This window comes from Protomyctophum bolini (genome assembly GCF_963924005.1).
Source record: "Protomyctophum bolini genome assembly, chromosome: 19".
Lineage (NCBI taxonomy): Eukaryota > Metazoa > Chordata > Actinopteri > Myctophiformes > Myctophidae > Protomyctophum > Protomyctophum bolini.
The window spans coordinates 24,631,685-24,643,475 of record NC_137880.1 but is presented as its reverse complement, the minus strand read 5'-3'; the positions used below and the strand labels follow the sequence as shown (position 1 = coordinate 24,643,475).

Below are 11,791 nucleotides of genomic sequence, written 5' to 3'. Positions count from 1 at the left end.
TAACACTAATGACAGTAGCAGAGCATAGTTCAGGAACAACTTAGTGTTAGCTTTTAGTAATGCAACTGTCATTTCCTCTACAAGCACTGTCGCTCTGCATTTTGTACTGAAACACTATAAGCAAGATTGAGACACAGTTGCGCGCACACACACACACACACACACACACACAGTCACACACACACACACACACACTAAAATGGGTTTGTGCATACACTACACACAGTGGAATGAGACTGTATATATGAAAGTACAATCATCACTACAGTCATTCTGGAAAAGTAATCTCCATATTTGCTCTGCTCCTGAATCTGTGTGGACGTGGGGTGCGTTTGATGTGTTCAGAGCTGCAGCACAGATGCCACAGCTTCAGCTATGCTGGACGTCATCTCGCTGGCTGTTCTCGGAAAACAGAAAGAAGGAAGAAGAAGAAAAAAAACACCCATGTGCACTACCTCTAAAATTAGTGTGTGCGGCTCATGAAGGGGGGGGTGAAGAACTGTAACAAGAAGAAGGGAAAAAAAGAACTCCAAAGTGGCCGCCGTCCCTGTCGCCCCTCCCCACGTCCCTCCCTTCGTCCTGTCGTTTTGGTGTCCCGCCCTGGCACGAGCCCGGCCCAGAATCTCCCATGGCGATGGAGCACTTTGCTCCATCTCAAGGGTGATTTATGCTTAGTTGCGCGCCGCTGTCGCGCCCTGAAAATAGCTGATCTTGTAGATTTGCTATTTTAAGTGCACGACACGGCACTCAAACCAAGTATAAATCAGGGGGTGCACGGCGTGCCGGCCGCATACTTTCCAAAATCTGCGGCCAGCCAGAAATCTGGAAATCTGATTTTATAGGCCTTATGATTTTGGTTGTTTGGAGTTGCACAAGCCGTTTGGTGTGGTTTCGCAGTACGCAGAGCAGAGCGAAAAGAGCCCTGCCACGCTAATGCCAGTGTTATGTTCATCAGTTTGTGCGGCCGCTCTGTTGTGTGTTTGCGCGTAAACAAAGAGTGCACAGCACACCTTTAACTGATTTGCCAGATGTTCGGGGGAGAACGAGGGGGGAAATCAGTTTGCGGAGAGCGACTTTGCAGAGGTCTGTGTAGCAGGTGAAGAGCATCCTGCCAAGAAAGCATATCTCACAGTTCTGCTTTTATTACTAAATCACTAACATAGAACTCAAAAAGTCACACACAAACAGACAGTGTGCGCGCACACAAGAAAGGACAAAATGTTTAGCCTGACATCTGAAAGTGGATGCTATAGAATAGATCACTTTATATTCTGTGTACTCTAAAATAGCACACGAGTAGCAGCACACAACTGTATTTTGGAACATAGCCATAATATTCTTCTCAGTCCCAGCCACTGGCTGACCACACTCTGAGCCACTAACCCATGTTGACGTGATGAGCCTGGAAGTCAGTCAGTAATGGCAGAGATAATAGGCCCTTATTGCTTTGACCCTTGACCCCTTGCTCTTAGTGAGAGTTTTAGGAGTGGTCCCTAAGGAATTGTCTGACACTAACCTGATTCCTGAAGTCAGAACCTCCATCTCTCTCTTTCTCTCTATCCACCCCCCCTCTCTCTCGCTCTCTCGCTCGCTCACTCACTCACTCACTCACTCACTCACTCACTCACTCACTCACACACACACACACACACACACACACACACACACACACACACACACACACACACTACAAACGCAGAACAACCGGAACCAAGTTCAGCTGGGACCGGGGTGTGCAGGAGGGGCGACATTTTAGGAACACTGCCCATGTGCAACCCACCCTGGGAGCAGTATTTCCACCCGACCTAATGAAAGGTTTATAGACTTGAGCTATAAAGGCAAACCACTAAATCTAACACTTTTTTAACACAAGCATTTTTTCTCTCCTGCTGCTGCACCACCAAACCCCCCCACCACACCACCACCCTTTATACCTCATTGGCCAAACTTTTGAGCTCAACCAAGTAATGTTTACTGGTAACTTTCATTTTCTATCTTTGTCCTGTACTGTAAAAAATGTTCCATTGATCTTCATCAAATGTTCATTACCGTTAGTGTATACCGCATGAAGTGACTTACTCCCGAAGTCCATTAAAATGGCGGATGGGGGGGGGGGGGGGTGTTCAAGGCACTGCTACCGAGCAGAGCTACGAGGGGAGCCCATATGCTGCTGCTGGGTTGTGGTCTGGTGGGGTCCTACACAGGAGAAATGGACACCAGATGGGATAAGAGAGGAGGGGAGATGGGGGGTAGGGGTGGGCGGACTGGGGGGGGGGGAGCGGATACAAGGTAAAATAAAATAACACATGCAGAAGATTGAAACTGAAATGTGGTGGGGAGGAGGCGGGGGAGGAGGTGGAAGGAGAGGAGAGGAGGGGAAGGGAAGGGAAGGGAAGGGAGGCTATGGGTTGGGAGGGGTCGAACGGGTACAAAATGACTTGCTGGTTGCATCATCCGCAGCGGGACGGGCGCTATACGCCACCAGAGGATAAGAATGGGTATTTTGACATCTGCTGTTGCCCAACAGCGTCTGTGTCAACAGACACAACGTGAACCCCTCTGCGAGGAAAAACACTGCACAGTGCACAAGGTGGAAAGGGAAGTAATCTGCGTGACATGAAAGAATTTGACGTTTCTGCGCTTTTTTATTTTACTGCCCATGGATAAAGCCTCACGGCCCCTTCTTTCAAAATGTTTTGATTTACAGTTCTGAATATGAGTAACAAGCGTATCTTTGTTCGACGCACATTTGTTTTTTTGGAAGAGAGAAGCCCACCAGGAAACCCTTGAATAGATGATTGAAAAAACAACCACGTTGGTTTTCCATGCGAGCGTACGCATGTGTCTGAGATTGAAAACCAACATTCCACGGTCCCGATGTGCGCTCGCATAAAAAAAACACATTCTATTTAGAGCATTTTGAGCTGCCCTGTGTTCCCTCCAAACCCTTTTTCTAATGCAAACACAGCAGAAAATGCAGTCAGTCAAACTCCACAAAACTCTCCCTTCTCTGTCTCTCTTCCCTTCCTCTCATCATCTGATTCTGATCCGCCATCGTGGCTGCGGTGTAATGCCTGATTCATGCTCCGTCGTACCACTGTGTTGCACATCGAAAATAGCCGATCTACAAGCTCACACCATGTTGCGGACATGACACGTAAGCTTGTAGATTGGCTATTTTCAGAAAGTGTCACCGTTATACGACAAAGTATAAATCTGACTTTTCATCTCTCTCTCTCTCTCTTTCTCTCTGGAGCATTCTGGAGCAATTCAGTTTGTTTTAGAGGTTGCATTGTTTTCACAGTGAACATCACAGTATTAAGATATTAACTCGGGGCGTTCAGGCCTGGACTGACTTGCAGCAGACACACGATACGTTTTGTTTTTGCCAGCCAGCCAGAACCACTGTCTCAGTGAATAAAACATGACGCCTAATCTGTTCTTGGTGTCAGTGTGTGGTATTGTTTGTGTTGCTCTTCATTATCCGCCGCTGCTGCTACTCGTACGGTTTTCTCAAACGGCTCCCATGGCCAAGCGAGGGTGTTTTTTTCCCCCTCCTGTGCCAGAAAGCACACATCAGAGCCATCAGCTAAAAGGAAGCGAGGGAAGGCAGCCAAACTCCCTGCCCAGGTTCAGAATCTGTCTGAGCGTGTGTGGCACAGGTGCGTGTTTGTTTGTCTTTATTATTAATTAAAGTGGCGGTATAGGTACTGTAGAGTTCTTCCCTGGCTGAGAGGCCGCAGAGGTTGCAACCTGTCATGTCTCGAATCACTCTATAAATAAGCATGGACCCTCTTTGAAAGACTTGACAGCTTACAGGTTAACCCCCCCACCCCACACACACACACATGCACACACTTCATATCCATCAAGAAAAGACGAAAATCCCAGGGGTTTAGTTTATAGAGAACAGCCTTCCCAGGGAGCTTTGCAATGACATGCGATGCGGGAAAACATGTCGTGGTGTTTTTCTAATCCTCCCCGGGGAGGTTATAACATCTGTAGGCCTGTCACTCCCCTCCCGTGACCCTACACCCTACAGCAGTCCATTACACCACTGGCACCCTTGACCTATAGCTGGCCCCCCTCCCCCCATCATCTTCCTCTATAAACATCTATTGTTGTTCGTCTCTAGTTACGTTTACTGTAGGAGTCCATGCTTGGTTTGCAATCAGCGCTGCAGAGCGCAAGCTTGCAAGTTGTGTGTTATTTCTTTTCGGCTAATTTATGTGAGAGTTTCGAGACTCATGTTATTTCGTGTTTTGAGCTAGCCACACATCCCTCTGACGAGGCTGAGTCAACAAGCGCTGGTGTTCACTGTATGCAAGACTGGAGCAACCACGTGTTTTCTCACGATAAATACACATTATTTATTTACAAATAAAGTGGTTATAATAGAAATAAATACAAAATAAAAATCTGAGCATTATACTTCATGTGGTATTGCACCCATTTCGAAATGTACATCAGAAATACATTTTCAAAACCAGTAAAGGAATATTCCTCTGATTAAAATATTTATTTTTTTCCCAACATTACGTAGACATAAATATATTCATATATAGTTTTCTTCTTCTTCTTCCACAATAGCTCTGTTTTGTGTCTCTCTTCCATATAAATAAACGTCTTCATTGGGAAACCGGGTGTCCATATAACCTCTCACATGTCTCTTTCTCTTATAAGTCTTTGCATCCCTCCCATCCCTCCCTCGCTTTGTCTGTCTGTCCGTCCGTCCCATCTCCGTCAAACCTCTCACCGGCAGCCACAGCCCTCCACCACCATGTCCTGGTAGTTTTTAAGGATGACCTTCTCATATTCGTCCAGGTAGAGCAGAGAGATGGGGCTGAGCTCCGTGGGCACACAGCAGGCCCGTGGGATGTTGGAGTTGACCGAGTTGACCAGCGTCTGCACGATGGCGTGGTTGGTGGAGTTCAGGTGGTCTGCCAGGGGGAAGGGGCATTCCCCGTGGCAGTAGAAGGCGTGGTACCCGGGCGGCGCCACGATCCACTCGTTCCACCCGACGTCGCTGAAGTCCACGTACAGGGCGTGCCTCCGGCAGCTGGCTTTGTGCTGGTGCTGGTGCTTCCGCCGCTGCTTGCGGGCGGCGGCCTGGCGCTTCTCCCGCGTGTGGAGCACGGCGTCCCCGCGGCCATCGTGGCCGTAGGTGACCAGCAGGGGGCGAGCCTGAGGCCATGAGTCCTGGTCCCCGTGCAGGGCCCGGCTCACCCGAACGTGCCGGCTTTGCCTTTGGGCGTGCTCCCCCTCCCGATCCCCACCCTCGGGATGGAGCACCTCCACCATGAAGCCGTGGTTGTGGCGCCCCGCGGAGGTCCATTGAGACACGGCGGGGCTGACATCGAAGCTCTCCCAGCGGCTCAGAGAGTCCTGCACCAGCCGAGTGTCCAGTAGACGCGACAGCGGCTCTCCACCTGCGGCGGCGGGCGCACCGAACACCTCGTAAACGTTGATTCGGTGGAAGCTGCCTCCACTGGCGGCGGCTGCGTTACTTGAGTCGTTGCCGGAGGCCACGGCTGCCATGACCTGGTCCCTGAAGATGCGAAGCTCTGCGGAGGTGATGAGCTCCTCTCCGGGGATGGAAGTGAGGTTGAAGTGGAACTGCTGGGTGGTTCTGCCCTTCAGGCTGGCCAGGGCCTCCATGGACTCTACAGAGACACAGTCACAGTGTGAACAACATTCACTGTCTGGAGCAATTGAATTCAGGCATATGTACGATAAAAAAACTGACTAAGGATTAGTTGACTTCATGGACTTTATAAAAGCGGAGAGATATTGGCTGAACACGGGATCTAACATGGTTTCCCTTGCCTGCTTTCTTTCTTTCTCTTTCTCTTTCTCTTTCTCTTTCTCTTTCTCTTTCTCTTTCTCTTTCTCTTTCTCTTTCTCTCTCTCTTTCTCTCCCTCTCTCTCTCTCTCATTCACACACACACACACACACACACACACACACACACACACACAGAGCGTAAGCTTTAGCTTTCTTCTTCCCCGTCGCACAGAGCCAGGCTGCCACGTGGTTGCAATGAGTGGGTGTGGGTCATTGTCACACAGTCGTCACACAGGCACCCACACCATGCATCCATTACTCAGTGTAAAAAGCAGACGAATGCTCACAGTGAGCTCATGGCGTCATTACCACCGTCGGCACCGTGCTCATAAATTTGACCAGGATAAATGTCACGAGATCAAAGCTGTGTGTTGTATTGATAAGCTCCATTAGAAGAGCTGCGATTGCATCTTCAGTTATGCACATTAGCCAAATGCCACACGGGGGATAATTGCCTTTTAAGATTTGGCCACTACAAGCAATTACCATGGTTGCCCCGTCTAGGGATCTTCAAAGCTTTGTTTTGACAAGAGTGCAATAGGGAAGTGGATGTGGACATTTATCAGATGAACACTAAAATGTTAATGTCTCCAAATGCCAAGCGTGAATTAACCTTTGGTAGAACTGGCCAGCTTAAAAAACAATTGCATGACAGGAGAATGCCACTAATATATAATTCATATATTTCAGATACTTTTCATAGTGAGCGTTAACGGCTCTCCCCTGAAGCCCTCCTAGCTTTAAGATATGAAACCTGGCACTAATCCATTGTCAATGAATGGGAGACTGCCTTTGGGTATTTATAGCATGCGTGTTTGTCCTTCTACAGCCAAATGAGTTTTATTTTTAGAGAGTGCTAACAGTTCTGCGCTTGGAAAAATATCCCCCCCAAAAAATCATATACACTATCCCCATACCAGAAAATGTCACTGCGCCGGGTATTGCCATCAACCACATCCTATTTAGGAACTGGCTCACAAACTCAGTTGTTTTTGTAGCTAAAGAAGATGGTAGTGAATATTCAGGAAAATCAGCTATCACACAACAGAACTGTCATACGAGAATCGTATTTTAAATTACATTGACAACAACAAACAATTTCAGCCAGTTTTGCCCTCACAGTGTGCAACAAATGAGAGATGGCTGTAAAAGAAAATGCAATTTTCTCTCTGTGCAGCCTGTCTTTGAACTGCTACTTTATGTAGATCAGAGATGATATATGCAGACGTATATCTTTTTAAAATGTGTTTGGTGTGGTGAAATAAACACAAACTTTGAACTCAGGCCTTCTTTTTTCTCGTTCATTTTTTTTCAAAGGAGGCATTTAGGAAATTCCACCTTCTCATCCTAGAACCTCCCTCAAGAGGCACAAAGACTTCAATTAGCCCTATCACTCCTCATTTGATGTGGGAAAACCCCTGCTCTCTCTTTCTCTCTCCTCCGTCACCAATCCTTCTCTTTCTATTCTTCCTCAGCCCCCAAATCCCCTTCTCCCAACCTTTTTCTCAATCCCAAATCCTCTTTTCTTTTCCTTCCCATGTACCCTTTCATTCTTCACTTTTTTCCAGAGTTCTCTCTATCTATCTCTTTTGCTTTCTCTGTCTCTTTTTCATCCCCCCTTCTCTCTCTCTCAGTCTCTCTCTCGCTCTGAGGGAACTGCAGTGTGAACATGTCGCGGCTTGTCAAAAACTTGTGAACCACAGATATGAGTGTATCAACATTCCTAATTTATTTTCGCTCTGTGTGCCAAAGCAAAAAGATAACGGCTGTTCGGCTAAGGTTCGGTCCTTCATCACCCGGCCGGTTCCTGTGGAAGAGTGTAAATGTTCTAGTTGGCATGGAAAAAGGTTATTTTTGAAAACCGATAAGAGTTGAAACTAATTATCTCAGTGAAATTAATATCGGCGAGGAGATGCTGTGAAGGATTGAGGCCGCCTGCTTTGATGTGCTGGCCTAGTGGCCTTACATCTGTATACACACTTATTACATGAGTCCATCATCAATTCCATGTCTCCTGACGTCGGGAAGACTTAACAGCCGTGCAATGCTGTTATAACATGGGATGAAACGCCTAGGGGGAGAGTCGGTAAATACAACCTCACTGCAGCCCTTAATGGACGGTGGTGTCAAGGTGTGCGTTGGCCTGGCGGTGCATGTGTGGAGGTTTACAGTTAGTGGGCTGGGAGCATGCAGTCACTCAGACTCTGCTCGTTTGGCCAAGGATTGTTTGCAATGTGTCAGTTTAGCCACTGGGTGTCATCCACACGAGGCTTCTGGAGAACACCCAAGCAACCACTCAACCACCCCTCTGACTCACCCCTGGTGGAAACTTCCCCACTCAAAACACTTAGGACTCTGTATGAGGACGTTGTGTAAAAACCCCTATGGACTCCGTAGCTTGTATATTATAAAGTCATGAACATGGACCATAGGAGATTAAGGATTTGAGAAATGGACCAAAGGTCACTTTTAAGGTTGTGTGCAGCTCACCATGAAAGAGACTCATTTTTCTCCATACATTGCAAGAGTGAAAAAGATTTCAACTTTTCCATCAAGTGTGTCACTTGATTGCTTACAAATAAGCTTAGCATCATTCAAGGACATTCTGCTTATTGGCTAATACTAGTGTATACAAATCCAGTCAGGGTTAAAAGTTAGTAGCTTTGCATCAATAACTTGAATAAGCACATGTGGCAATTGTGAACCAATGCACTTTAGCCAGGGGCTACAAACTTATGTACTCTGTATGAGCCTTAATCATCTGAACAACATATGTTCCTGTACACGGGAAGAATGGGGCTGAAATGAAACGCAAAATTCAACAATCAGTCCATATCCAAGGTATAAACTAAGTGCGCAATTATGGTCTTATATTATTGGAACGTGCGTAATGGCGCACAGCAAGGGCGATTTGGAAAGAATCAGGCACCCCCTCCAGTTTCCCAAGGACTAATTTCAGTCCTGTTAGAAATGACTCAGAATTCTGTCTGACACCCAGGCCTCTGTCATAATGTGTGTTAGTGTAATGTCATGTCGTGTGTTATTGAAGTAACAGGGTGATGACTATCACCTGCGCACGCCGGCACACCGCCCTTTATCCTGTTCCCGTGGTGCGTGTCTGGAAAAACTGTTTTCGGAGCCCACGCAAACATCATCAATTATTAAGAAACAAATTACCCCAGGGATCCCACCACCCTTGATGTTTTTAATGCCTGTTGCAGCAGCGCCAGAGGAATGCTCGGTTAACGGTTGCATCACAACATAGTTCGGGGATTAGGCAGAAAATGTAATTGCTCGCCGCTTGCCTGTCTGGAAATAGTGGTGCGGCAAACATTTATTTAAAGTGATTAGGCTATTTTCTTATTTGGGAGGTGTAATCGCGCGGACGCGTGTCACCTATCGATGACTAAACCTTCCATAAAGATAAAACAGTAAAGAGTCAGAAGTCGCTGCTCGCGCTCTGAGTCATGTTTAAATATAGGTTTGTGTTGTCTGAGCAGGAGAGCGGAGCAGCTCTCCCACCTGACAGGTAAAGTATGTCACTAATACGTACCTTCGTGGTGAAAGCTTCTAATCGTGTTGGCCTTGCTGGCGGCTCTTTCTGCGTGTTTGCCCATGTTCCTGGGCCGCTTCGCGCTGCTCATGTGGTCCCCGTTCGCCGAGTGCATACGGTAAAGGTCCACCATGTACTGTGGCACCACGGCCTGCTTGCTCGGGTTCGGCCGCCGCTTCAGTCCGAACATGTTGAGGAGCCGCAGCTCGAACTCGTTGAGAAAGCTCTCCGACTGCTCCGGGGTCTGTTTCCCGGACTCGCTGTACCTCCTCCGGCCCACCTCGGGTATGAGTCCCGCAGCGCCTCCCAGTAGCACCTGAGCGAGCAGCAGTACCATGAGAGAACGGACCACGGTGACCATGGTCAGTCAGTCCCTGCGAATACAGAGAGTGCACACACAGCTATACTGTCAATACGCACGACGCAGCCGCTGGGGTATTGACAGCGGGGGGACAACATGACACGAGGGGCTCACTGCGAGCGGCATTCCCCCAGCTGTGTGTGTGAGATGATGATGATCCGTCCCATACAATAGGAATTATTGGAGCAGAGCAGGTTAAAAGGGAGACACCTCACTTTGAAGTACAGAACAAAAAAAAGGGAGGACAAAAATAGGAGGGGGTGGGGGGAGATTGGGGCTCAGGGAATAACACCCCCGCCGGCTATAATGTAAGGCATGATCTAAGTAAGTTATAACTGAAATAGGAGATTGATCTTAACATTATAAAGGACGAACTAGAACATGAAAATATCAAGGCGAGGAAGTTATGAAAGACACGAGTCAAACAAAAAAGGGGGATGGCACAGGAAAGACAGAAATCAAAGAAACTCAGAGCGGTGTGTGTGTGTGTGTGTGTGGAGGGGGGGGGGGGGGGCTCCAGACAAAAACGTCTCCAATTAGGAGAGATAAGAAAATGTGTTTGGTGAGGGTAAGGGTATATGAAAGCAACAAAGGAAAAGAAAATACAAGTCCGCGTAAAACTCATGAAAGATCACACAACAAACGCATAAAGAATGTTGGCATGAAAAAGGGGGGTTAGAATAAACAGAGAGAGAGAGAGAGAGGCAGTCAGACAGCGCTACGAGCGTCTGTTTGCGGAGGCTTTGACGGTCATGTATGACTATAATCATAAAGGATAGAGTTACTTCAAGAGGCTTGCAGGTGTTAGATCTGACGTGCGGACCCGGGCCAGATGTAGTCCACAACACATCAAAAACACACAACATATAAAAAGGAAAAAAGCAACTATATACGTCATGTCGTAGAAACTGCGAGAAGTATACGTTTTAAAAAAACTGTATATTTAAACCTTTTTATACTATAAGTCCAGAATGGAAATTTGCTACTTTTTAAAGCACATATGCCTGCATATATAACTTCAATTGTCAAAGGAAAGATCTTCCACTATTGCAAGTTATCAACTTGCAATAGTGGAAGATCTCTCCTTTGACAATTATAGCCACACATTGTCACACATTTGACACACTTTTATTTAGGCTTATAAATATTCAAAGTTTATAAAGCCATCTAAGAGGAACAGTTAAGTCAACAAAAGTCAATAACAAGCTGCTGCTGCCTGCTGCTGTTATTTTTCTTTACCTGATAAGGAAGCGCTGTGTCCGGTCGTCGTTCCAGCTTTGGGCTCCGATAAATTCCACATTAATTCGTGTTTAATCCACGCGTTTGGTTCGCGGACCGGAGACAGCCCATAAGCACTGCACCCGATCTATCGCCTCTTGCACATAATAATAATCCTCCCCAGCTGCAACAAGTCGGGCAAGATGGTCAGGAGGACGGGAGAAGAATGAAAAAAAGAAGCCCTCTTATGAGGAAGCGAGCTGGCGTAGGCAGGACCGATCTAAGTATAAAGCACCTCCGTTGAACATCTTCAAAAGAGCAACAAAAGTTCTGCGGACTTTTTAAGTTGAATAAGTTCAGGATAAGTGTCGCTCCTTCTTCGTGTCGCTCCCGTCCCGTTGCTGTTGCGCGTCGCCTCTCCTCTCCTCCGTGCGCCACCGTACCAGTGGTTCAATTGATTGGTGCCTCTCTTCCCCCGACGACGCTTTTTGTCGTGCAGTGATGTCACCAAGGCAAGGGCTGTCAATCATTCAACTCTTGAGAGTGCAGTAGTATCCTACAAATGGAACCAAATGGACCCGTAAGGGTTTGAGGAATGAGGATATAGCTACTGCAGCAATGCCTATAACCTATATATAATATATAGGTTTGTGTATATGTTTGTAAAGAAAATAGGCTATCCCCCTCAGTCCCAAATTATTTTTATGTAAAGTCGTAAACCACCACTTAAAGCCAGTGTAGCCTACAGGCTATGCATTTCAGGCATTTTATTACATAATAATAGGTAACATAACCTACTAATAGGTGTCAGAGA

General features: G+C 47.0%; 1 protein-coding gene across 1 annotated transcript; it reads right to left on the bottom strand.

Annotated features, from left to right (window-relative positions):
* Window positions 1–4,351: 4,351 nt before the first annotated feature.
* Window positions 4,352–11,431, bottom strand: bmp2b (bone morphogenetic protein 2b). Its single transcript, XM_080791087.1, has 3 exons — window positions 10,999–11,431; window positions 9,399–9,772; window positions 4,352–5,663 (listed from the first exon to the last, which is right to left on the bottom strand). The coding sequence occupies exons 2-3, from the start codon at window positions 9,757–9,759 to the stop codon at window positions 4,753–4,755; spliced, it is 1,272 nt and encodes a 423-aa protein (XP_080647213.1). The 5' UTR covers window positions 9,760–9,772; window positions 10,999–11,431; the 3' UTR covers window positions 4,352–4,752.
* Between the last annotated feature and the right edge of the window lie 360 nt (window positions 11,432–11,791).

Excerpts from the sequence above, each read along its gene's own strand:
- bmp2b (XM_080791087.1), bottom strand. The coding sequence starts at position 9,759 with ATGGTCACCGTGGTCCGTTCTCTCATGGTACTGCTGCTCGCTCAGGTG. Across the intron at positions 5,664-9,398 it reads TAGAAGCTTTCACCACGAAG|AGTCCATGGAGGCCCTGGCC; the intron begins GTACGTATTAGT and ends GTGTCTCTGTAG.